General features: G+C 51.5%; 1 protein-coding gene across 7 annotated transcripts in view; it reads left to right on the forward strand.

Annotated features, from left to right (window-relative positions):
• PPP2R5C (protein phosphatase 2 regulatory subunit B'gamma) overlaps positions 1-25,370 on the forward strand; it is a 137,415-nt gene extending 112,045 nt beyond the window's left edge. The window contains exons 10-17 of one of the 7 annotated variants that reach the window (XM_052659385.1): positions 149-202; positions 6,152-6,322; positions 7,657-7,784; positions 10,332-10,433; positions 11,996-12,068; positions 17,045-17,161; positions 20,325-20,396; positions 20,515-20,757. In XM_052659385.1, coding sequence (XP_052515345.1) covers positions 149-202; positions 6,152-6,322; positions 7,657-7,784; positions 10,332-10,433; positions 11,996-12,068; positions 17,045-17,161; positions 20,325-20,372 — 693 coding nt within the window. In that variant the 3' untranslated portion in view covers positions 20,373-20,396; positions 20,515-20,757. Of the gene's footprint in view, positions 1-148; positions 203-6,151; positions 6,323-7,656; positions 7,785-10,331; positions 10,434-11,995; positions 12,069-14,359; positions 14,433-17,044; positions 17,162-20,324; positions 20,397-20,452; positions 20,758-22,671 lie in introns of those variants that run through there. The other 6 variants (XM_052659383.1, XM_052659384.1, XM_052659388.1 and 3 more) reach the window with 6 other exon arrangements.
• The last annotated feature ends 1,086 nt before the right edge of the window (positions 25,371-26,456 follow it).

Raw genomic sequence — 26,456 nt, forward strand, 5'->3', positions numbered from 1 at the left:
GGGGTCTCTCCCTGAGAGTCCCTCCCGGGGTGGGAGGTGAGGGGCATGGGTCACGTCCAGGCCCGTCTCCCCAGGGGAAGGTGTCTGGCGGTGATGCAGCGTTTTCACGGTAACGTGCAGTGTTAACACTCTGTCTCTCTCACTGTAGCTGGCCTACTGCGTGGTGCAGTTTTTAGAGAAGGACAGCACCCTCACTGAGCCGGTAAGTACAGCTGCTCGCTCGGGGCCCTGCGATGTGGTGTGTGATTGCAGTTATCAGCATTGTAGTCTGGCTCCTTCACCACAACAGCCTCTCCCTCCTAAGTTACAGCGACGACAAACGCAGGCTGATCTCATTCATTGTTATGAGTTTTCAAACTGTAGCAATTTTAATTACAAGTCCCCTTGTCGAAGTGATTCTTTTATGTAATAAGATGGCCACCTTATCCCGCATTGCCTTTTACTCTGGAAGAACGGCATGGCTGCTGAATTGCGTGCAGTTTAATGCTTCCACGTCGCTTGGTTTAACAGCACAGTTTACTGACTGTAGTCAGAGGAAGTGTAGTAAGGATTCAGAATGCCTATACTAAGGAGGTTTTGCTGTTTTGAAAATTCCCCCCAAGTTAGAGTGTAACTATTTTATGATCATTGTATCATAAATGAACGTTAGATTGCCACTGTCAGTGTTTAGATTTCCACGTTTTTTGGCATTTTATCTTTATTAAAAATAAAAAGGCTATTGTAACCTAGATTTCACAAAGTTGGGTGTGTCAGGTGGCCGTTGAAGCATTTGAATTCACTTTTTTAACCAGCTTTATTGAGATGTAATTCTGTGCCATATAGCTCACCCACTGAATGTGTGTGATTCAATGGTTTTTTTATATGCTAGGTTATTAATTTCTTCAAATGTGGTAAAATATACTGTATAACAAAATTTATTGTTTAAAGTTTACAGTTTTGTTGTCCAGTCGCTGTAGTCATGTCTGACCCTGTGATCCCATGGACTGCAGCACGCCAGGCTGCCCTGTCCACTATCTCCTGGAGTTTGCTCAGACTCATGTCCTTTGAGTCGATAATGCCATTGAGCAGCATTGATTCCATTCAGGATGTTGTGCAGCTGCCAGCACCGTTTCTAAAACTTTGTCATCGCCCCAGACGGATGCTCTGTCTTCGTTAAGCAGGGCTGCCCCATTTGCCCTCCACTCTCCCCGTGATAACCTCAGCTCTGCTCTCTGTCCCTGAATCTGACTGCTCTAGACTCCTGATGTGAGTGGACTCGTCCAGGATTTGTGCTTTTGCAGCTGGCTTACTTCACCCAGTGTCATATGCTCGGGGTTCATCTGTGCCGCCACGCGTGCCAGGAATTCATCCCTTGTTGTGACTGAAGAGTGTTCCGTTGTGCGGCTAGACCGCATGTGGGTAACACGTTCACCTGTCAGCGGAAACTTGAGTTGTTTCCGCACTTCAGCTTTTGTGAACATCTGTGTGCAAACATCTCTTCAAGTCCCGGCTTTCAGTTCTTTCGTGTGTAAACCTGGAATTGGACGTGCTGAGTTGTATGGTAATTCTGTGGAGATGCCGTTCCACTCTCCACAGCAGCCGCACCGTTCTGCATTCCCATCCACAGCCGCAAGGATTCCAGCTGACCCGCACCCTCGCCGACACTTGCTGTTTTCCGTTCTTTTTACTGTAACCCTTCTAGTGAGTGTGAAGGAGTATCTTGTGGTCTTTGATTTGCATTTCCCCAATGACTAACGATGTTGGGCATCTTTACACATGTATATTAGCCATTTGTGTTTCTTCTTTGGAGAAATCTCTTAAATTCATTGCCCATTTTTAATTGGGTTGGTTTACTGTTAACAGAGCAAGAAGTGTCAGGTGCCAGTTTGAACGTTTGAACACTTTTAAAAATCACTACTGGACTGAAAAAGGTGACTGTTGTAATTTCTGACTCTTTCTTGTCCCTTTAGTGGTCTTCCACAGTTTCCTTGTTGAAACTGTAATTTTCATAGTGAAAAAAATAGAAACTCTTAATACTGTATCCTGAGTTAAACTGCTTCTGATATCTCCTTCCTCTGTAAGCTTTTAAATCTACATGTGGCCACCCCTCTTCACCCTAAAATTCAGGGAAAGCCCCTGGTCATCCTGCAGGGGGAACAGGAGCCCCCTGCTCTGCAGCCCCTTCCTGGGGTTCCTTGCACCTCTGCCTTGGCTCTGTCCCAACATTCTGGACACCCCCCCAAAACCGGGAGGTGTACCAAATCTTACCAGACTTCTGTACCAAACACAAAAAGCATTTACTGCAATTTAGGTTGAGGACGTGTTATTTTAACCTCCTCCTAAACTGATGACATGTTTAGATAGGGAAAGAAAAATGAGATGGCGCTAATAAGAAAAAAGCCCTTTTTAATGTCTTTCTAGTGGCGCATCCTAATTCCTGTCTACGTTTGCAGTTCTTCTCCAAACTGTTATAGGAAGAAATCTTAACACGACCCCTGCTCTTTTCCTACTAATCCTACTTCAAAAATAAGAAAAAAGTGTGCAGTTTCCTTCTATGATATTTCTTCGTGCATATTTCTCATACTGACTAGTGGCTAAAGAATTCACTGAATCTTACCCTACATTTTTATCATGGAATAAGGTTTTCTCACCAAGCCACCCCCTGCAGGTTCCGTCCACCTGCACACCCCCCACCCTGCCCCCCACCACCACCATCTGTCAGAACCTGGTCCTAATCCTGCTCCAGCAGGATTCAGTGAACACCCCCACCTCCCTCTCTCTCTCACCTGGAAGTAACATGGATGCTGATAAAGCTTATGCATGTGTGCCTAGTTGCTTAGTCATGTCCAACTCTTTGCAACCCCATGGACTGCAGCCCACCAGGCTGCTCTGTCCATGGGGATTCTCCAGGCAAGAATACTGGAGTGGGTCGCCATGCCCTCCTTCAGGGGATCTTCCTGACCCAGGGATCGAACCCAGGTCTCGTCTCCTGCATTGTGGGCAGATTATTTACCGTCTAAGCCACCAGGAAAGCCCAAGAATACTGGAGTGGTTAGCCTGTCCCTTTTCCAGAGGATCTTCCCAACTCAGGAAATCAAACCAGGGTTTCATGCATTGCAGGAGGATTCTTTAACAGCTGAACTGCCATATAAATTCCCACTAATAAAGCTAATACAACTTTGCAGCAATGAGAGCTTTTAACTGTAGTTGTCTGAAAGAAGGCAGGGAGACAAACAGTGTCCTTCCTGGCTTCAGTGGGGTCCTTCTGTCTTAGATAGTAGATAGAACACTCTGACTCAGCACAAGCCCAAAGCTACTTCAGGTCCCCCTACACCCAGTCCCCAATATTTCCACCCAGAACCACTTCATTTCTTGATTTTCTATAGCACAGGTAATATAATAGCACCCTTGATTACAGGGTGCTATTAAAGATGTTAACATAAAAAAAAAAAGTTTACCAACATTCAGACCCTCGCCTCAGTAATTTCCTTCCTTTGGAATTCGTGTGTTATGAAAATCTAAAGCCCATTTTGTCTGACTTCAACATCAAAGGCATGTAGACAGTTTGATGAAGGTGTAAACCCTTGTGAAGGTGCTGGGATGGGCACTTGACCTGCGTCTCATGGTCCTGCACCCACGATGTACCCACTGATGATCTGCAACTATTTTGTTGTTGTTGTTGTTTGTAAGCTGTGTAGAGTGCCCAAAAGCTTTCTGGGCATGTTGAACACGTGCACTGTTTTATAAGAGTTAGAGGCTCATTCGATAGTGGGTAGAAGTAAAATCACTTTCCTTTTCCGCCCGCCTGTCCCTTGAGGCTGACCGATTTTTGCCCCGTGGCCTTTCCCCCTGGTGTTCCAGGACCACCTGGAGGGCCTCCCAGGATGCCGAGCTCTCCAGCCACCACCACCGCCCCACCAGCCTCCTCCCGGGAGCAGGCCGCCTGTTGGCTCCCCCAGAACTCAGTCTTGAAGTGCGCCCGACAGCGAGAGCCATTGCTGGCTCAGATTAGCATTCCCCTAGCAGACTCCCGCTCCTGCAGAACGCCCTCCCCCTCGGAAGGAGCGGAACTGGTTGGGTATTGGTCAGAAGTCGTTCCAAACAGTGTGGAAAGTAAGCCCAGTGTACAACTCCGATTCCAGAAATAAGACCTTTTCCAGAGACATTAGCCAGATAAATCAGCTGTGTTCTGTAGTTCACAGATCAGCATATTTCTCCTAGAAAAACTCCATTTTGTCAAATGACAGGGAATGGTAGGTTTGTGAAGTGATTGGCACCTGCTGAACCTTAAAAGTGATTCCAATACACAGAGTGGAGTGGGGGGCTCAAATGTCTACTAACATGATTTTGAGCAAAAAAAGTAGGGAAAATCATCAGATGATGCATTTTTTTAAAATGATCCCTCTTAAAGACAGTTGTGTCTTAACTTCTTATGACAGACTTCGAAACTGGGGCTTGAGTAAATTTGGAGTTTTATAAAGTGAAAGGACAGAGAAGGTTATCCAGGAGCCTGAAGGTCAGAAGCGTCAAGGCAGAGTTGCCCTCGGCGGACACTGTTCTGAACCTGCTCGCTTCGCCTGCGGTGCCGGCGCCCAGGCCGGCAGCAGAGCTGGCGTGGTCTGCGGAGCCGGGGATGAGCAGTGAATGGAAGCTCGGCTGCGAGCGGCGATGCTCACCACAGTCCTGGCTCTGGCAGCCGGAAACGGCCGTGACAAGGGCAGATGGCTGCGTTAGGCGACAGGTCACAGTCGTTCAGTCACGTGGGCAAGTAGGTATCTGCGCTTTGCAGACACGTGCAAGTTTTGCATCATTGTACCGTTTTAGGCTTAAGGTAACTAAACTCTTAGGGATACAACTAGTCTACATTGCCGATCAGATATTTTGGGTAAAGAGCCTCTACTGGTAGGAAGTTTGGGAAACACAGGAACACGATAAAGGCTGCCCGGCAGGGACTTTGCCTGTGTCATCGGCAAGGAACCCAGTGGCCAACGCTCACCAGCCAGGCTGCTGCCACCCCACTGGGTGTGCCTCACAGGGAATGGCTGCACAGACCTGCACTGGGGCCCTGGCCCGGGCCAGGCTCACCCCCTCGCTGCAGCCAGCGCTCCACAGGCGCTAGTGTGGATTTAGTAATAAAGTCCTCTCAGCAGCCCCAAGGCGAGGATTGTTGTTCCCCCTGGTATTTAAGGAGGGCTCCAGGGCACCGAGGGCTGGCACCAGCGCGTGGCCACGCAGAGGGCTTGCCAGCAGCATCAGTACTTCACAGCACTTCGCATCTCTCTTTCTGACGTGTTTTAACACAATTGAAAACACTGTGTGCACAGCTATGTACGTATATGTGTGTTCAGTCGCTGAGTCGTGTCTGATTTTGCAACCCCATGGAGCCCGCCAAGCTCCTCTGTCCATGGGATTTTTCAGGCAAGAATACTGGAGTAGGTTGCCACTTCCTCCTTCAACAGATGTTCTCGACCCAGGGTTCAGATCCACGTCTCCTGTGTTGCAGGTGGGTTCTTTACCACCTAAGCCACCTGGGAAGCCCCTGTGTATGTATGTGTGTAAATATATATGAGCAGTCAGTTAATTTGAGAGAGAAATGGATTGTGCCTATGTGTGTGTGTCTCCACCCCAAGACATGTGTACAAATTCATACGCTCTACATTTCTCCAGTGGTCTTATTTTCTCTAAGCTCACCTAACTGCCTATCTTTTTGTCTTTATTTATTTATTTATTTAAAGATCTGACTCTTACTGATATGGTGGTTAAACAGAGTGGGTCACATAAATTAAAACTGTGATTCTAAAGTATATAAGATTAGGTCTGGCTCATGGCTCAGATTGTAAAGAATCTGCCTGCCATGCAGGAGACCCGGGTTCGATCCCTGGGTCAGGAAGATCCCCTGGAGAAGGGCATGGCAACCCCCCACTCCAGTATTCTTGCCTGGAGAATCCCAAGGACAGAGGAGCCTGGCGGGCACCAGGCCATAGGGTTGCAAAGAGTCAGATACCGCTGATCCACTAATACTTTGAACACTAATTATAAAAGCCAAATTCTCAACCACTGAATCACTGTTCCTTCTTACAGGGGAGAAAGCACCACCTCATCTGTGGCTTCTCAGAGGGAACCCCTGAACAGGGAAGCAGGCTGTGACCCCTGTGTGTTGTCTCTTCTGTAGGTGGTAATGGCACTTCTCAAGTACTGGCCAAAGACCCACAGTCCAAAAGAAGTCATGTTCCTGAACGAATTGGAAGAGATTCTGGACGTCATTGAGCCGTCAGAGTTCGTGAAGATCATGGAGCCTCTTTTCCGGCAGCTGGCCAAGTGCGTCTCCAGCCCCCACTTCCAGGTAGGGCGCCGCAGAGAGCGGCCTCGAGTCGTCCCCTCAGGAGCTGGTGGGTCGTGGGGCATCGCTGGTCATGTTCTTGCCCTTCGGGTAATCTGAAGGTGACAATCAGGCTTTGGCCTCAGCTGTAACACATTGAGGCTTCGGGTCTATCCAGTGCCTTGTCCCCACCCTGCCACTGAAGACATACTTCTCAGTAAGAGTGATTAAGGGCAGCTTCTCTGTAAGCCGCCTCCATCTCTGCGTTCCCTGAGCTGCCAGACACACACAGCCTTACTGTCCACAGCTGAGTGCTCGGTATTTACGGAGAATGTGCAGCTGTTTGGCGTCCACTCCCTCCCTCCATAAGCGATCCGCCCCTGACACTTGAGTTTTAGGAAACAGGCGTGGTTCTCATTTCCGTCCCTTCCACGTCCCTGCGTGGGGGCCGCAGCCACGCCACGCCCTTCCCGATCACCCTCACGCCCTCCCAGCCCCTGTCAGAGGTCATCCCGGTGGCTCTTCCAGCCTGTCCGCCTCCTTTTAACACACTGGGCACCATCGTTTTGTATCGAGACGGTATTTATGGTGGAGTCTTCATGAACAAGGTAGAAACGTAGGCACCGAAGGAGCAGAACCTCACGGTCTCCAGGGCGTCACGGTCTGGCCGGAGAGGGCGCGGGGCCACTCGGCCCTGCCGGCGGGCTCAGAGCTGGTGTCCCCCACCCCGCTGTCCCCAGCCGGCACCCCCGCGGCCGTCTCACGCCCCCTCCCGCCAGCCCTCGGCAGGGACAGGCCCCGCCACCACCGGTTTTGAGCAGAAGCCACATTTCCGCGTGCACACCGGCTCCCCCTGCCTCCACTGCTGCCGTTTATCACGCGATGTAGCACTGACACGTCAGACCACTCGGCGTCATGGGTTCACCCCACAGAGTGCGAGCTCCCCGACGGCGAGGGCTTCTGCCTGCAGGCCTCCCCGTGGGATCTTCAGGGCCGGACGGTGCCTCCCCGGGGCAGACGCCCTCCCCGGGGGGAGACGCCCTCCCCGGGGGCAGACGCCCTCCCCAGGGGGAGATGCCCGGAGAGGGTGCCGGGCAGCTGACGGTTGAGGGCGAGCTCATGTGACTTGTGGCCTGAGCACCCGGCCCGTGTCCAGCAGAAGCGCTGATCCAACCCATGCAAGACTGAGTAACTGATCTGAGGCACAGGGAGTCATCCGCCTCTTTGCTGAAGGCGCCTCAGGGTTACAGTCTAGAGCCCTCTCGCTTGCAGAAGCGATCCTGCCCTTCCCGTCCAGTGGCGTGCGTTCCCCCCCTGTGTGCGTGCCGCCGCTGAGCGCCGCGCCCTTCTGCCTGCAGGTGGCCGAGCGGGCGCTGTACTACTGGAACAACGAGTACATCATGAGCCTGATCAGCGACAACGCAGCCAAGATCCTGCCCATCATGTTCCCGTCCCTGTACCGCAACTCCAAGACCCACTGGAACAAGTGAGCGCCCACCGCCCGCCCTTCTTTCACCCCTTTCTAATTAACCTGGTTTGGGTTTTTTTTTTTTTTTAATTCAAGTAGCCTTTATTTATTTGACCGCACTGGATCTTTGTTGCTGCGTGCAGGCTTTTCTCTAGTTGGGGCAAGCGGGGGCTCCTCCCTAGGTGGGGTGCATGGGCTTCTCGCCACAGCGTCTTCTCTTATTGCGGAGCACGGGTTCTAGATGCGCAGGCTCAGGAGTCGTGACGCACGGGCTTGGTGGCTCCACCGCATGTAGGGTCTTCCCAGACCAGGGAGCGCACGTGCCTCACGTGCCCTGCATCGGCCGGCGGATTGTTAACCACAGGCCCACCAAGCAAGTCCTGTGCTGGCCATTTTTAAATTTTGTGTACAGTATTTTGCTGATACTTGAAACCAGTTACTATTGAATCCAAGTCTCAGTATCAGTTAAAAAAATTAGATGCCGATTTCTCTGTGGGCTGTGACCAAGCAGAAGCGTGGGCTGTATCTCGCCCTTTCATTGACATCCTGTGCCCGAGTTGGGCCCGTAGGAGGACACAGTGCCTCCCTGCCCAGCCCCACCTTGCCCCCGGGCGGTGTCAGGAGGTGCATCTTCCAGGCCTCCTCTGAAGCTCCCTCCAGAGGAGTTAAAGGTCATCACAGCCTCGGGCTCATTCCCGCTGGAACAGAGGCCACCCCTCCCGTGGGGCCCCCTGGAGCCCTGCTGACCCTAGCCGTAGTGAGCCCCTCTGTGCCCGCTGCCCAAGCAGCCAGAGAGAAGGGGCGAGTGACCCAAACGCCACCTCAGAGTCTCTGACGCCTGGTGCCCTGCTGCTCTGCCCCGTCCTCTCACTTGGCACAGGTGAGCAGGCTGACAGTCGCAGCAGTCGTCTGCTACGACCTCAAACCACGCCACCCTCTGGGCTGCCCTGGTGCCCTCGTTGTGCTCATAAATAAGGAGTTAGGCTTCCGCTTTGTCCATCGTCTGCCCTTTCTGTGTTATAATCAGTGAATCCGAGTTTAAAGCAGGAGGGACAGAGCTCTGATATCCAGTCCTGCCCTCTTGTTTGTGGGGGGATGGCAGGGTGGGACATGGCCCGGCGCACCCCTGGGAGCTGGTGGGCCGCTGTGTCCGTGGGGTCTGCCCTTGCCCCTCCTGCTGTTCTGGCTCACAGACTTGCTCTGCTGCCCACTGGGTCTGTCTCAGCCACAGCCTCCTCACCTGAAAAGCAGAGAAGATGCTGGCCCTAGGACTTGCCTGGCTGCCCAGTGGTTAGGACTCCTCACTGTCACGCCAAGGGTCCCCCGAGTCCAGGAACTAAAGCCCCACAAGCCATTTGGCTCAGCCAAAAAAAGGAGGAAATGTTGGCACCCACTGTTGAGTGGTGATCGATCGATCAAGATATTGTCAGGCCACGTGCAGCGCGTTGCCTTGTGGCGCCCGCCACCCTGCCGCGGGGTTGGTTAGGACGGAGCGAGCGTGCGCCAGTGTAAAGCTCCTGGCGCCTCTCTGCACTCATGCGCTTCTGCAGCAGCCCCTCAGCCTCAGGTGTGGCAGCAGTACCAACAGCCAGAGTAGGAGAGACCGCAGCCGTGGCAGTGGAAAGAGTGGCCTAGCGGTCCATGTTCACGCGTCACTCTCAGCAACCTTTCCTGCGTGACGTTCATCTTCTGTTGAACTCCGCAGGTATTAACCAAGCGCTCGAGCTAAGCCCCAGCTCCTGCATGTGGTTCAGAGCGCTGTGATGGCTTAGGTCCCTGTCCCCCTGCAAAGACAGACACATCCTGTTAGATGTTTTCTAAACAGGATCTGGTTTTATTATAGTGAATTAAATACTAGCTAAGACTTGCGTGTTGAGTTTTTGCTTGTTGCTCCCAATTCTGTGGGTTGACCTGGCTCTGAGGGGCAGTCCTCTGCCCGAATCACGGGGGTCGGGGGGAGTCCCTCACGTGGCTGCAGCTGATGACAGGTGAGACCAGAGTCCTCCCGAGGCCCTGTTGGGAGGGGGACAGCTGGGCCCTCCCTCTCCTGGGTGTCAGCGCCTGAGAGCTGAGCTGGATTAAGCTGATCGGTAGTAGTTTCATTTAACACTCTCCTAAGCTGTGCTTTGGCAGTGTCAACATTAGTTTTTTGTCCTCAGTGAGTAAGATTGAAAGGAAGCTGACGTCTACAGGAAGTAAAACATTTCCATTCTTCTCTGTGTGATTAAGCTTGCCTTAACTGTACCTGTTCAAGGTTCAGCGTTTTTTATTTGACTTCCAAGTAATGATGCGGCTTTTGGCTGCTGCTAGCAAGGTCGGTGAGCCGGAAGGCCCAGGCACTGAGATGAGAGGCATGGTGAAGCAGGGCTGCCTCTGAGAAAACCAGCAAGGAGTCAGAAGGTCACAGGCTTTTAACTCTAAAGCTTAGGAGACTTGTGGGACCACTGAAATACGCTGACAGGTTGGGAGAGGAAGTAGTGTGTGGTAGGGGCGGGGAGGGGGATGGATCCAAAAAGATGAAAAAGATGAAGCATCCTGAGATTCAACACGAAGCTCTCGTTACAGGACAATACATGGCTTGATATACAACGCACTGAAGCTCTTCATGGAGATGAACCAAAAGCTGTTTGATGACTGCACCCAGCAGTTTAAGGCAGAGAAACTGAAGTAAGTTGCTCTTTTCAAAAGTTATTCTTCCAAGGAATTTTTTTCTCCTTGATCCTGAATAAACCTCTGCCATTGGTTTGTCCTAAAAAGTTATTCTTCACTTCAAAGCAACATTTGCCCTTTTGTACTAGAAAGCAAATTAAATCTTTGTGATGAAAACGTATTTTCTAAGTTAGCTATTCTCTGGCACCTCCCTGGTGGCTAGGACTCAACGCTTTCATTCCCGAGGGCCTGGGTTCAATCCCTGGTTGGGGAAGTAAGATCCCACAAGCCTCACAGCCCGCACCCCCACCCCCCCGCCCGCCACAAAAAAAGAGACCTTAGCTGTTCTCTCCCTTATTCTACCAGTTCAGTCATCTTTGCAAAAAGTACATGTACTAATCAAGAATTTAACTTTTAGAATCTTTGCATTTCTCAGGGACACTTAAAAACAGGAATGTGTAGTGATTTTTCATGGTCATCAGGTAGGAATTTAGATTCTATCCTGTAAGTTCTGTGTAAAAGAGCCAGAACTTCACCCAGCATCACTTTATTGTTCTGACTTGTTGGTCTCCATGAGTTCGGGCATTCTCCCTAGAGTCTGGGGCCTGAGCCCCTCACGAAACCAGGGCCCTGCTCTCGTGCCGTGAGGACGTCAGAGCCCACCCCTGTCCAGGGACACGCTCAGTGACTCCGTCCCTGGGCTGTGCTGGTAGCGGCCTGCTCCACCCGTTAGCAGAATCAGAGTGCCGTGTTCCTTCCTCAGTGTGTGTTTACCTGTATGCCAGGCCCTGCTGTGAATAAAACAAACGCAGCCCTTGCCCTTCTGGAGTTTCTGCTCTGGGCGGTGCGGAAAGAGCACGATAGCAAAACATCATCGAGTGTGTGAGGCGGCGACAGAGGGAGCCGCAGCAGGAGGGCGCAGGGAGCTGGCCGTGGTGTCCTCGTCCCGCAAGCTGCCTGCCCCCTCCTGCCGCAGGCGGGCGTAGTGTCCAGGGCTGAAGTGCGTGACCCCTGGGGCTTGTCTGATGGTGCATCATTGTCCATGGGACATCGCACCCCTAAAAGGGACCTGACCCACCAGGCCGCACGTTTTCTAGATTTAAAGAGTTGGTCCCGTGATGAGTAATTTCCTGAAGGTGCTGCGCCTCGTGGGTGCAGACCTGCGTGCTGGGCCTCTGTAAGCACGTCCTCACCTGGCTCCTCCACGCTGGGGTGCGGGCTCACTCTTCACGGGTGTAGAGACGTCTCATCGAAGCTGTGAGCCTCCTGTGACAACGCAACAAAGCCAGGGAAGGAAGGAGGCGAGGAGGTGCTGGTGCAGACGTTCCTAAGAGCCGAAATTCTTAGACGTGTTAAAATTTTGGTGTGTTTGTAATTTTAGCTCTTTTTCCTCTAAGCCCAGTTTTGGTTTTTTTTTCCCCATTGCGTACCTCGTGGTCACCACTGTGACATACGTGAAATAAGACCAGACAGTGACAAAGAGGAAATGAGGTGTCGTGTTGCTGGCCTTCCCCCGCCCTTAACACTTTCTTGAATTTGATTTGTTTCTCTAACGCCAACGACATTTTACTATTTTTCAGAGAGAAGCTAAAAATGAAAGAACGAGAAGAAGCGTGGGTTAAAATAGAAAACCTAGCCAAAGCAAACCCCCAGGTACTAAAAAAGAGAGTGACGTGAAAACGTCTAGGGTGTGACTTGAGTATTTTTGTGAGAGAGGAGTGTGGCTTCATCGTGGGAGGGGAGACAGCTCCACTTCACTAACATTGTGTACGAAACTGTCCGCAATAAAAATGCTTTCCAACCTTCGTATAAGTACTTATTTTGCCCCACCAAGTTTTTACCACAGGATTGGCGTTTTTATTGATTATTATTATTATTATTATTATGCTTTTTAAATAAGATACAAACCTTTCGAATATACTGTGGTAAAAAGAAAGCCAGGATACAGCCTCTGTTCTGGGCCCAGATTACAGTTTGCTTTTCTCTCTCAAGTGTCATAGATGCTGTAGTTGAAACAGTCCTTTCCTTTCTTTTTAATATCAAATTAATTCTACAGGGGAAAAAATAAAAACTGGATTTGAAATAGGTGAAGTGTGAAGTCAGCGACCTGTGTCCTAAAATGAGGCTTCTTCCAGGCTTGAGCCTTTCTCAGAACAGTTGACTGACTTCTGTCATCTTAGCAACTAATCCTTTTCTCCCGTCCCGGCACACCCTGGCCGCTGGGCCCAGCGGGCGTGTCTTCTGGGGGCGCCGGCACTGGAGCAGTGTCCCCTGTAGAGGTGAGCCAGCTGACACCCCCCCAGACGGCCGGAGTCGGGGGCCGGAGCTGGGGCCGCAGGGATCATGTCCTCTGGTTGGGGGATTGGAGCAGGTCCCGGCAGGTATCCTTCCTGGCGCTGAGGGTCCATCTGACCATCCCTGAAGGGCCTTTCTGTGAGTTTCTGCCGCCCCTGAGAATTCTCAGGGCTGTGGTCAGCTCCCCAGAAAAGAAAAGATTCTTATTTTCTGAGGATAACTGCTCCAGCTGCCCCCTAAAGTCCTGAAAAGTTCTGTGAGGTGAACCAGATGACACGCAGCCTACTTGTTGCCTTTGGTGAGAAGTGTGCACGAGGCATCGTGATCTCAGGTGTTCTGTGGGTTCTCGATCTCTGTGGCGTTGAATAAAAAGTGACACGTGACTCAAAGTTGAAAGTATGTCCTTCACGTCCGTAACAACATGCTGATTTGTTATTCCCTGTCTCTATGCCACGCTCTTATGCAGAAGTGCCGTTTTAAGACTACTGTGAAACAGTGCGGTCGTTATTGAGGCGGGTGGCTATGGGCGTATACTTCTAAGAACAGAATCTATGCTGAACATGAGGTTAAAATATGGCTGACGTTTGTCCTAAAGCCCTGCGTCTGGGGCGTGTGGGTGGACGGGCTGGGCCTGACGGGGCACCCAGCTGCCTTGCTCTGTTCTGATGGCTCCCATGCAGAGGTCAGACAGGGTGGGGGGGGGGGTCCCAGTCAAGGTCATCAGGGCCCCCATCACACACACCCTTGGAAAACACGTGAAAATGTGTACAAATCAGAGGGTCTGATTTTATTTGTTTTACCTGGAAAACAGGAATAAACCCCATGGGAGATCCCACTAACGTATATATATGTGTTATCCTCATTCCCCTGTTTCTGAACCTTTCCTGAATGTTCATCCATCGCATTTTCCCTCCTTCGGCCGCTCTGTCTCATGGCGTCTCAAGTAGCAGCATCCGCGGGGTGGCCTCTGCTGGGGTCCGCCTCGTTTGTGCTGCGGAGCCCTGGGCCGGGCACCGCCCCATCCCTCATCTGTGCCTGAGAACCACCACTGCCTCCACCCCAGCCCGTCCCATCCGCACGCTGCAGTCCACCGCTCACTGTCTGAAATGGAAAATACTTCATGGGCTAGTGTCTCAGAGCTGGAAATCAGGGCCTTGGTGCTCGCTGTTCATTCTCAAGAGAGAGAGAAAATCTTTTCTAAATTCTAATCACTGCTTGCCATTTATAACAACCAAAAATGGTAAATAATTTTGTGGGTAATACAGTTTGCTTTCTATCTCTGTAACGAAAGTAGATAGCTGGGTGGTTGCAGCCTCACGCTCCATCTCAAACCTGCCGTCTGAGAAGTGGTTCACCAGCTTCCTCATTTAAGGTGGCCCCCAGCCCCTCCCTCTGTTCGCAGGGGGGACTCTAGCAGTCTGCCTGGTGCTGAGCCTTGGATTTGCCCAAGCCAGGTCTCATTAGCCCTGAGACGTGACGGCAGGTCCCCATGTACGCCGCTGGATTCGGAAAGCGGTGGTCCTTTAGGATTCGGGTTGTCTTAGCAGTTGTGGCAGCTTGCGTTGGGGTGTTTTTAACGGTCAGATGTGATTCAGTTTAGTAAAGTCGTGAAATACGGAAGGTTTCTAACGTGAATGTGTTTTTCCCAGTCCACCAAAAGAAGCCATACAGCGGTTTAACGCTCATCTCCTTTCTGCGGGGATCTCGTGACATGCAGACCAGGTGCGCCTCTGTGATTTTCAGACGCGGCTGTGGCTCCGCGTTCTGTTGGCAGCGAGAGGACTATGCGTAGTAGGCCCGGGGCACAGAGCCTGGCTGCCTGCCTCTCGTGTGGGAGACGAGCCTCTGGGCATGTGTGTTTCCTCTCCCACCTGCTGAGAACATCAGCCTCGGCGGGTGGGGGAAGGTTTTTATTCCTGGTGAGACTCCTCTGCCCACCCCCCTCCCCGCCCCAGCCTGCTAGTGACACCGACTTCCTGCAGACATCGCCTAGCATCCTTGTTCGAACTTCTCTTTGCCCCGAGCCCCCCAGGGGCTCAGAGTGCCCCCCCCCCGCCGCCGCCACCGCCCTCCCCTGCACTCCAACCCCCACCCCCGCTGCTGTTGGCACAGCCACTCACTGGTTGTTCTGCCTGGACACTGATTTTCTCCTGGCATGGCCGAAAGCTGAAATACTGGTTCAAACCCCACGCACCACCTCCTGGGCACTGCCCTATCTGCCCCGCCCAGCCTGAGTCCTGCTGGGACAAGTTGCTTGAGGCCCCCAGCTCCTTGTGCCAAGCAGGCCCCCTCCTCTCTCAGCCAGTGGTGCCAACTGCATGTCCCAGGATACACAGATGAGAATGAGACAGGGCCTGGGTGTCAAGGAGGGGAGCCAGGTGGGAGCAGAGAGAACCCAGACTGTCATATGATACAAACACTGGGGGCGATGCTGGCGAGAGTCTGGTCCTGCCTTTAGAGAGGGACACGTAAAGGAAGGCTGGGGATAGGGTGGCCACAGCCGGGTGTCCCCACGCCACCAGGACTTACCCCTCCAAGAGCGCTGGGCTGCCTGCAGATGGAGCCAACGCGTCTCAGCTAAGCTGGGGGTGCTGCAGCAGCCGGGGGTCAGGACAGAGTGGGGCCTCTAGGGAGACCAGGCTGCTCGTGGATGGAGTGTCGTCGCAGGGCAGGGGCTGGGCATGGTCTGAGTCAGGGCTGAAGCTGGAGAGGGAGCAGGACCCGTGGGTTTGTGCAGGCGTCGTCCCAGCTCACCTGTGTTCAGAAAGCTATCGGGGTGCTCTGGGGCACCTGTGGAGACGCTGCTGCTGGCCAGGGCGGGTGGGGGCGCTGAAGGGCCTGCGCACCTGCCACAGTGGGAGAATCGGGCTCGAGGATGTGGCTCCTGCGAGGGGCTGAAGGCAAGAGTCTGCGAGACCCTCGGGGGCCATGAGGAGGGACAGTTGTGTCTTCCATGCTGTGGCGGAGGAGAGAGGAGCAGGGCTGGCCGGTGCCCCAGGCCCAGGAGGGGGCAGCTTCAGGGCTAACGGTGGTCAGCACATGGCCACAGGGTCACCCACAGCCTGGTGCTCAGCGTCCTGTCAGGGCCAAGGCCCAGGCCTGAGGGGTCAGGAGGAGAAGGGCCCCCCAAGAGCTGAGCGGTTGCCCCAGGTGCGCTTGGCTGGTGGGAGGGAGGCAGATGGGCGGGGGGCCCAGGCCCCCAGCCCAGGCGGAGGGAGATGGTGCAGGGCAGGGAGGGCGGAGCTGCATCTCAGGACCCCAACCCCCCCCACCGGCCCGGAGCCTCGGTGGGTTAGCGTAAGGACCGCAGCAGTCCTTCAGTCAGGGGCTTCTAGCACTCGTGCTATAGCTTGTATTTGGAGTAGCGCCCAGCTCGCGACAGACACGCGAGTGGACGCTGAGCGCTAAGGACAGTCAGGGCTCTCTGCCACCTGTGAAGCAAGCTCATCCCCCACCCCACCCAGTCACACTCTCAGAAGCAAAGTCAGAAACTGTCCTGCTCACACCAGAGCTTCCCTGGTGGCTCAGAGGTTAAAGCATCCGCCTGCAATGCGGGAGACCCGGGTTCGATCCCTGGTTCAGGAAGTTCCCCTGGAGAAGGAAATGGCACCCCACTTCAGTGTTCTTGCCTGGGGAATCTCATGGACGGAGGAGCCTGGTAGGCTGCAGTCCACGGGATCGCAAAGAGTTGGACACGACTGAGCAGACTTCACTTCACCTCACCTCACACCAGAGCCTGACTTGGCCTGGAGCCTGGGGAGAGCGGCGTCCCTGGGTCCCCCGACGGGACCCCACTGGCTTGTGGGCGCATCAGGCCCCCTGCAGGGCCGGCCCCAGTTGGCAGGGTGAGGTGTGAGCTGCGAGACTGATCGAGACAACGTCGTCCGGGAGGTGAACAGAGAGGCTGTGCATCAAAGGGCGGGTGTGATTCGTGCTGGGGTTGGGGTGAGTCTGGAGAACGCGGAGCAAACAGGGACGTGAGTGAAGGTGACGTGGACGCGGGGAAGGCACAGTGAGGCCCGCAGGGTGCGGGCAGAGGTGGGGGCTGGAGGCACAGGCTTCTGTGGGAAGCGGTCGCCACGAGCAGGCCCAGGGCATCAGGAGGCCAAGGCTCCAGGGTGGGTGTCCTGCGGCCCGGGGCTGGGAGAGCCTGGAAGTGAGGCGGCCGCCCTGCTGTCCCCACCCGCAGGCGGGCAGGTGTAGGCCAGGCTTGGCTCGCCCCGCACACAGGCTTCCTTCAGGAGGGGCCCCGGGGGCGGGCAGCATCTCGAGGAGGAGCCCTGGAGCCGCCCCCCGAGCGCTGGCCGAGAGTGACTCCGCGCTTTGCATTGCAGTACGCAGTGTATAGTCAAGCGGGCACCATCAGCATCCCGGTGGCAATGGAGACAGATGGGCCTTTATTGGAAGATGTGCAGATGCTGAGAAAGACCGTGAACGAAGAGGCTCGCCAGGTAAAAGTGCGCAGAGCTCAGCTGGCCGCGCCCCGTAGAGACTTGCTTATAAGGCGTGTGTGCGATTTTAGCCACGTGGTGGGGCGCAGCGCCTCCCGTGTAAGCTGATGTGGAAACTCACGAGTTGGCCATCTTACGGGAAACCTCCCATCCGTACATCTTAGATCAAGTTAGTAGAAGCAGTTTTTAAGGGTTAATACGTGCCTGAAATGCGTTTTCTACGTTTACTCTTAAGAGTAATAATCCCAGCTCTTATCTGCAAGTCAGCTCACAGCTAGAGTGAGAACTCGAAAGGTGTGCGGTCACGTCTGCCCACCTCTGGCTCCTGCTCTGGCCCAGGGCCGGCCCCTTTAACTTCTCCACAGAGTTCCTGCCAGCCCCCGGGGGCCCCAGGACGCCAGGCAGAGCTCTCCTACTGTCAACAGCAGGGTCCTGCTCACGCCAGGGCTCTCTCGGGCCCCTCAGGCAGTACCCACAGTCACGTGGTCTTGTTTCCATTGGCAGAGATGCATATTCAGATCACCACGGGTCCAGAGAAAGGCTCCTGTCGCTAAATTGGGAGCAGACGCGATTTAGGCTTTGCAGAGGGTGGCGGGCGGAGCCACTGCCTGCCCCGTGTCTCTGACGGTGCCTCCTGTTCTCAGTCCAGGCAGCTGATAAGCGCTCCCCAAGTCTGGGGACATGGCCCTTTCTGACTCTGAAACTTGAATCCCCTTTGAGCTGCATAAGAATTCCTAAAGACTCCCAGCACTACAATCCTGAAATGTAAAAACAAGCGAGAGAGGCTAAAATTGAGCTGCACTCTGAATGCAGATGGTTTCAAGAGGAGAGGGTCATCCTGAGCTCAGGGTTGTTGGTGTTTTTTTTTTAACTCTGTTTTTCATTCAAGTAAATTGTGTCCCCCGCCTGATCAGACAGGGTCGGACATCACCACGGGCACATGCTCTGGACCATCCAGACTGCACGGCCCCACACGGCAGCCAAGAGGCCTGCGTGCCCTTTGGCCATCTGCATCCCAAAACACACCCGGGGGACTCCCAGGCTTAATGTACAGAAGAGAACCTAGGAAGCTCTCATTCATAGTTTTCTGTTACTGACAAGGTGTTGAAATGATAATATTTTGGATACACTGGGTTAAATAAAAAATGTTTCTCCAGTAATTTTCACTTGTTGCTTCCCACCTTTTCAGCGCGGCTGCTAGACAGTCTGGAATTGCGTGTGTGGCCGGCACGGTGTTCCCACCAGGCAGCACAGGCCCAGACCCCCTTTTCTCAGGGCTGCCGGACCCCCTCATGCCTCCTCCCGCCCGGCCAGCTCTTGACCTCAGGTTCAGGGAAAGGCAGGTGGATGCAGACACTGAAACTACCGTGGGAAAACATCAGTGATGCATTTTTTACTTAATCCAGTTTGGATTCCATCATTTTCCTCACAATATTCTTAGCAATGAATAGCCTGAATGAAAAACAATGAAAACCTTTGTCTTTTTTCTCAGTCTTATGGGGGTGTTAATTTTCTTACTAAGGCTTGTTTTGTTTTGTTTTTAACTTGGAAAGGAATTTGAAGTCATTTCTTGGATTGCCGTTTCAGTTTTACAGCCTCAGGTGGGCTAGAAACATGAGCGCTGGCATCATTACAGCAGGCAGGCAGAGGACGTGCGTGTCAGGGTCCCTCTTGGCAGCGAGCCTGCCCGTGGGTGGTCTTCAGTCTAGCCTCACGGTAGTCTTTGGCTCACTCAGGCCCAAAAACACAGAAAGGGAAAACGACAGCTTACAAGCCAGTCCTGATACGTTAAATATTTTAGGGCTGGAGGGGTTTTCTTTTGGGGATGTCATTTGACGTGATAATTAAACCCAGGAAAAGGATAGACTCCTCCCAAAGTGTAATGAACATATTACATAATTGTGCGATCTTTGGGTATATTTCTGACTCAGGGCCGACTCTGTAGGGGATTTAGAAAAAACAGCATTCTCGCCTTGAGAAAGACTACCTTTGAAAGTCAGCTCTCGTATTTCCTTGGTGGCTGCTCCTTCCCAGCTGGTTGATCTTCCAGCGGCCCCTGGAGGGCATGTGGAGGGCACATCTCCTTCCCCTCCCTCCACGGTGAAGAAGGAAGCAGCCTCTCTGCTCATCCAGTCCTTAGTCCTGAGTCACCGGGTGTAGACAAGGCGTCTCTCGGAGAGTTCTTGGTTTGCCAGTTTATTTTCATGAAACTCTTGAAATTAGATTATAAGACTGAGCTTTCTGTGTAATTGACATTCCTACAAAATCTCCCCTCCCTGCCCCTCACGCTACCTTTAAGTGTCTATGGATCTTGTTCCTGTGTTGGAAGACTCTGTGCTATTAAGGTATCAGTTCTCTCCCAAATTAACAGAACCCAGTCAGAATCCCAACAGTCACCCTTCTCTTTTTTAAGACATTGACCAGCTAATTCTAAAACGTATACAGAAATGCAAAGGACCTAGAATAGCTAAGATAACTCTGAATAAACTTGGAAGACTAACACCACCCAATTTCAAGACTTATTATGGATTTCTATGGATCAGTTGAACTCCCCCGCCCCCACCCCCCGCAAATAGCAACCTACCTAGATGAAGAAGTTTATAGTGCAGTCTCTTAGCTATAATATTTGATATGACAGGCTCTTGTCAGTTTGAAAGTATTTGGAGCCATAGTCCTAAATCCTCAAACACACTGTCATTAAAGCAAAGAGAAGACGCTGAGATGCAGGGGAAATCTATATTCCTCATTTGGAGACCAAACTGACTTAAGAGGTTATGCTAAAAACTAGGCTTTTCAGTTTTTATATTTAGTAATTTGAACATTGTCACTGCCCCTTTTAGTTTATTTTCAGCTAGGTTTATTTTTCCAAAATAACTCGACATTTCTTCGAAGTAATTTGAACGTGGGCTCACAGCTGACATGAGGTGCACGCAGGAGAATCTTCTCCAGCGGAGGAGACCCCAGTGGCCGTGCAACGTACTGGGTTGGGGTTCTGGGGAGAAATTCAGTTATGTATTGACCTGTCAGAACTGTGGCTTGTATTTCTTCTGAGAAAATTGTGTAACCCTATGTAGAACCTCCAAAAAGAACCAGTAAAGTTCATGTGAACGACATTCATATATCAGAGACGTTTAAAATGTTTTGCAATTCTCATTTTTAACAGTCGGTCGGGAGGAAAGCAGTGTCGAGCATGCAGTTAAGGAAGGTGTAGAAAGACGGAAGGTGGGAAGTGAAGGTATTCCTTACTCCAGTACATAGAAATGTATTTATAAGGCTTTTTTTTATATTTAGGAAAAGAACTGGCAATGCTGTGTACATGAAGTATTTTCCCTTTTTTTCCCCTGTCATTCCAGCTTGTGATGGTGAAGACAAAGGAATCTGGTCCCTCAGGAGACTCTGATGAGTTCTGTCCTGAATTAAGTAGTGGAAGCGTGCACTCTTTCCGTGCACCCACCCCGATGTTGCCCCCCACTTCCCGAATAGCCGCTTTCAGAGCTGCTTTTCCTTTCAGAGCCGCTGTCCCGCTGCGGACAGAGACCGCACCTTCCCGGCTCACGTCTCCGGGGAGGTGTCCGGGGCAGCACTCCCATCTGTCTCGTCCGCCCCACCATCAACGGCATGCTCGCCCGCACACCCCTCCACCAGGGCCACTCGTCCAGGGTGACCATCTGCATGGCATCTCTCTCCTGCCTCCCATGTTTCTGACTTTTTTTTTTGTTTTTTAACCTTTGTAGCTTGTGTAACTGCTCTCTGCTTTACACCCTGGTTTTAAATGGCTACACAGGAAAACTCAGCAGGTCTCTCTCTCTCTCTCTCTCTCTCTCTCTCTCTCTCTCTCTCCTTCCAGAAGCTTCCCCGGTCACGTTTGCCTTCTCAATTTGCGTTTGTTGGTTTCCAGCTCCCAGGTTCTTACTATTGCCTTTCTCTATGAAAATGTTTCTTCTCTTTGGAATGCCTGTCGGCAGCAGTTATTAAATATTTTAAGTATCTGAAAGGCTTTTGTTTTGCCTCGCTTTGCTTTGTTTTACAACTCAACATGGAATGGACATAAAATTCAGGGTAGAATTTCCCTCTGAGTTTCTCCCGGGTCGAAGGCAAACAGGCTTCACCGATGAGAGCGCTTTTACAAGGGCTGTGACCCTGATCGGCAGCCCCTGAAGCTATCTTACGCCAGTTTCCGGGAGAGAAGATCAGAATTCCTGCCTTTGCCATAAACGAACCTTAATATCCAAGTAACATTTCTAGAAACAATCCTAAGATGATATGACACAAAATTCTTTCCGAGCCTTGACGTCATTATGGTCTTCACAGGGAAACTTGCCAAGAACCGTGAGAAATAGTGGCTCTGCAAAACTGCACTTTTCATATATGGTTTCTGCAAGTCCCTGAATATTTTTATTAAAGCACAGAGAAGTATACTTTGCGTATCATGCCCGCGGTCCTGGCAAGCTGGCCACTCTGGGGAGTGGTCAGAGATGTGTGCTTTTTGCTATTAAGTGATTGACTTAGTACGAGTGTTTTCTGGCAGGTGTTTGCTCATCACCACAAATAGTATTGCTATTTAAATACTACCTCCCCTTTGCTGGAGACACTTAAACAGAAAGGAAGTTGTGGTTCTTGTCAAAATTCCTCACAAACCGGCTGCGTCCTGGAACATAACGGTGTGTTTCGGCGACTTTGATGGCGTCTTGTTTTGTTTCAGACATACTGGTATTGACGCAATGGCCCTACTTCAAAACTGAATAATTTAACTATTATTCATGAACCCCCCATATTTCAGACCACCCTTTGTCTGCAGACAAAATTCTCTAAATTCCCATGCAAACGGGTTCATTTAATTTTTTTCCTTCCTTTTTTCCCTTAGTAAGACCAAAATGTCCTAAGTTTAGGAAGAAAATGGAATGGAGAGGGGAATCTTACATCATACCCTTAATGTTAGGAAATTTTATGTAGATGATTAAATGTATAGTTTTTCTAAGTTCTAGAAGGTTTTTTCCCTCACATGACCTACTCACTACCTCTCATTTTAAGTATCTTTTTTCAAATTTAATAGAAGTTTTAGACCTGTTGCTGGCTTTGAGTCCAGTTTAAATGTGCTTTTCATTCTTTCTTTTTATCTACCTCCAAGGGAAATTTCGACTTCCTGAAATGCCTCTGTAAGGGACACAACCGTAAAATGGTTTCGGTGACATTTTATGAACTAGGAAGATTTTGCCATTTGTGAGATGTGCTAAAGCTGATGAATTTACAAAACAGAGGTATCCAATACCCTGGACAAAACTGTACCTTTTAGAAGACCGCGATGCCAACACCATGCACACCGTCCCTCGGTTCTCTCTTAATAGACGAGGCGTCCCCCTCGGTCACTGAGGGGGTGAGGGCCACCCCGTTTTCTGGGCGTCCGGAGTCCTCAGGGGGACCCTGGAGTGTGGGCTGCGCCGGCTCAGAGCAGGGCGAGCACACCTCCAGGTCGCCGGGTCTGTCGCCAACGCCGTGCGTTTCCATTGCAGGCACAGAAGGACCCGAAGAAGGAGCGGCCCCTGGTGCGCCGCAAGTCCGACCTTCCCCAGGACCTGCACGCCAAGAGCGCCCTGGAGGCCCACGGCCGCGCCGAGGAGCCGGCGCCCCAGGACGGGCGCTAGCCCCCGCGCCTGCCCATAGAGAAGACACGCTCCGTGTGCCATACCAGTCAGTCACACTCAGTCCAAGCTTCCTCCAACCCCGTCTGTAGGCAATCGCGTCCTTCCGCCTCAGCTGAGACTAGGAGTTCAAACAATGGTGACCGCCCAGGGCTGTGTGTGCACCCTCCCCCAATTCGGGGTCCCTGCACGGCCCCACATAAGACGGTTCCCCAAAATCAGAGCTAAGGAAAGCACCCCAGTCGTCACCTTCATGTTCTCCCCAAATGGGATTTGCGATCATTTAGGTTAGGTGGGTCTTAGGAGAATATCAGTGGTTTTCAAATCAAAGGAACACTATAAGAGAGCATCACGTATTTTTTTAAGACTGTACAGCCCTTCAGACTGTTACGCCAGCAGTTTCTCTCTGGGTGGTTGGTGGGGTTTTTTTTGGTTTTTTTCGGTCTGTTTTTGTTTTTAATCCCACCGAGGTGGTTCTATGCTGTCGATCTTAACACAGCTCACTGGGAAAGTGACGTGACCCTTCTCCCCGCTGTATCTTCCCGAAGTATCACTTTACTCCAGCCAGTGCCGTGCGCACCGCGTCCTGCTGCTTCTGCGTGTCACTAAAGCCATATTTCCAGGTCTGGGGTCCAGCACCAGGGTCCCGGGAGTGAGCTCACAGGAGAAATTTGTTTAAAAAAAAAAAAAGCTTTCTCTTGCCTGGAATTGGAACTTTAAAGTGGTGCGTTCAATGTCTTACTTTGAAGAATGAGTTTTCTCTACTTAACATGTTGTTACCCTTGAATGAGGCTCTTTAATTGATAAATTCTCTGAGAATTCCACTTTTTGTAGAAAGTCAGAAGGGAATCATTTTGAGTGAGGCCAGCTCTCAGCCCGAGACAGGCCTCAGCTGCCTTTGGGCAGAAGTCACAGAATCAGTGCCGTGGGCAAGTGCCCCCCTCCCCTCCCGCTCCCCACGGTGCAGTCCCCAGGGCTTCACAGAGGCAGCGGCGGCAGCAGCGATGGCCACCAGGAGGCTCCGATGCAAAGAGGACACCTTAGACGATGCCTCATAAGGAAAATCCAGCGTCTGAGTCTTCACTGGTCTTCAATGCTGCTAAATATTTCAGACTTCCTTGCATGTATTAAGCTCTCTGTTTTCAATGGGACAGCACGAGGAGAAAAATCTTTAAACTTAAGGCTCTGTTCTTTACGTCTCTCCTGGTGGCCAGTATTTTGACTGACTTATCCTGCTCGAAAGCTATTTGAGATGCATACCGCCGCCCTCAACCAGTGATTCTAGTTTCCTGTGTCTCTGGCGTAAGATGCTATAACTTGATGTTAAATGTCTTGATGCTTCAAAGGCTTCCGTCAGGATGTCTCTCACTCAAGGTCTTGGGGGGACCCACTCAGACCCTGTGAGGAGCGGACCAGACGTCGTTCCCTGTGCAGCTTGGAGCCTCCTGCCCGTGGGTCTGTTAACCCCCCACCCGACGGCGTGTATCTCCCTGGGTCCTGTCACTTGGAGGGAGCGGACCCCTTGTGTTCAGAGCAGGCAGTCAATTGGAAGGCCGCCCCAGCCGAAAGCGGGAGGAGAAACCTTCCTGAGAAACTTGACACGTATCCCTCCACTTTGCCATTATGAAATTTACCATTTAAAAAAAAGTTCAGATGCCTTCTCCTTTTGAGGGAAAAAGGGTGCTTTTCACTGTATAAAAGCAGTGTCTTGCGTATCTCGATAAACCATTGTTTGAACTTCCATCTTTAGCTGACGGAGGATGTTCTCGGAGTGTCCCTGAGAGGTCTCTGGGAAGCCTCTCCTCTTGCCCTAGGGAAAAAGCAAAACCTTGGTGTTCGGGTGACGTGGAAAGCTCAGCATTTAAGAACATCTTTTTGTCCTAGGTTTTCCTTCTGCTCTTTATTGAAGACAAACATTCACCAAAAAGGGAAGAAAAAAAAAAAAAAAGGTTTTGAGAGAAACTGATTTTCTTTGACGAGAGGATTATTTAATATTTTGGCCTCTTAAAGTTTTCCTAGTTAGAACTCAGATTCCCTGTGCTAACTGTTCAGCTTACATATTATTACATAGATACACTGTTTATTCTGTACCAAACTGATTTCAAAAGTACGGCATTGAAAATAAACTGGTGACTGTTTTTCTTCATAAAGTTCTGCGTTTCGCATCTTCACTCTTTCCAAAAGGTATCTGTGCATCAGAAATGTCACGATTCCGAGTGTCTTTTTAGTGCGGCTTTAGTGTGGCTTCCTTTTAATATTGTACATACGTTGTATCTCTGTTTTACGGTAATGAGTAGTAAAAATGTAGACTTCATATTTTGTACAAAATGTCCTATGTACAGAATTAAAAAAAAAAAAAGTTCATAGAAACAGCAAAAATAGGTAAGTGGCACAATTATTTTTCGTTAGAGAATATCTGTAACTTTATGCTTCAGTGAAATGTTAAGCACCGACATATTTTTTAACATTTTGTAATTCAGAACTTTTCGTTTTGACATTGTTTATGAAGAGAAACTTCATACACTTGCCATTTAATATGCTCTTTTATCTAATTTTAAAAGAAGAAAAACTCTTAAAAATGGTGTATTATATGGACTAAATAAAGAACCTGTGAATTTTACTGCTCATCATGATGCTAAATTCAGCCATGGTGTTGGGCAAGCCGGTGGCGATCACTGTCGGGTAACGGCGAGGGGCGGGCAGCCCCGCCGGGGACACCGGCTGGAAGGCCCCCGCTCAACACGGGTTGGGTGGCCACTCTGCCGTCCACCACAGCCCTGTCTTCCCCGAGCCTTCCATAAGCTCTTTTTTTTTTTTTCGCTTCTCTAATGGAAAAAAGTAGAGATGACTTTTTAATGACCGCCCTCGTTTTGCGAGTAGGCAAATGTGAATCCAAACGCAGTTTATAGAAATGGAATTATTTGAGCCCTAACCGTGATGTTTAAAATGGTTCTCAAAGGGACGTTAAAGTCTTGAGAGCAGAGGAGGATGGCTGAGGAGGAGTTGGGGTCCTAGCTGATCCAACCTCATCTTCCCCAGGGGCTCCCTGTCCTCACCGGGGCGGTTACGGAAAAGCCGCCCAGGATCAGCTGCTCCCTGGAGTCGTGGCGACAAGCTCACCCTCCTCAGGCCTCGCAGCGGGTGGGCTGTGACCCAGGCCCCTCGGTTTCCTTGTCTGTCAAGCGGTCCCTGTGACTCCTCCCCACCCCACCCCGCCACCCACCACCAATGACAAAGGTGCCGAAGTCGTTCCTGGAGCTGGGGCTCAGTGACGACCTTGGCGACGCCCCCGCGTGTCTGGTGGCGGCCGCTCCACCGCGGAGGGCACCCTTTGGCGCTGGTGCAGCTGCTGGAGCGGCTGTCCTAAGACGGGGCCTTCCCGTGCCCGCGCCCCCCCACCCCACACACACACACCCCGACGTGCTCACACTGGCAGCACACGCAGAGTCAGAATATGCGCTGGGGCGGGAAGAGAGGGGCGGCCCGGCACGAAAGGTAAAAGGTAACGTGGAGAAGTCGGCCTAAGGCTGCACTCTCTCGGGTGGGGGCCCTAATAGTCTTCTCGGCCTTCTCCCAGTGCGCTTGCTAGAAATCTCTCAAATTCCCTGCAAATTTAAGGGCACCGGCCACTGCCTTCTGCAGCCCCAGGGCCCATG

Source organism: Budorcas taxicolor, chromosome 21 (genome assembly GCF_023091745.1).
Source record: "Budorcas taxicolor isolate Tak-1 chromosome 21, Takin1.1, whole genome shotgun sequence".
Taxonomy (NCBI): Eukaryota; Metazoa; Chordata; class Mammalia; order Artiodactyla; family Bovidae; genus Budorcas; species Budorcas taxicolor.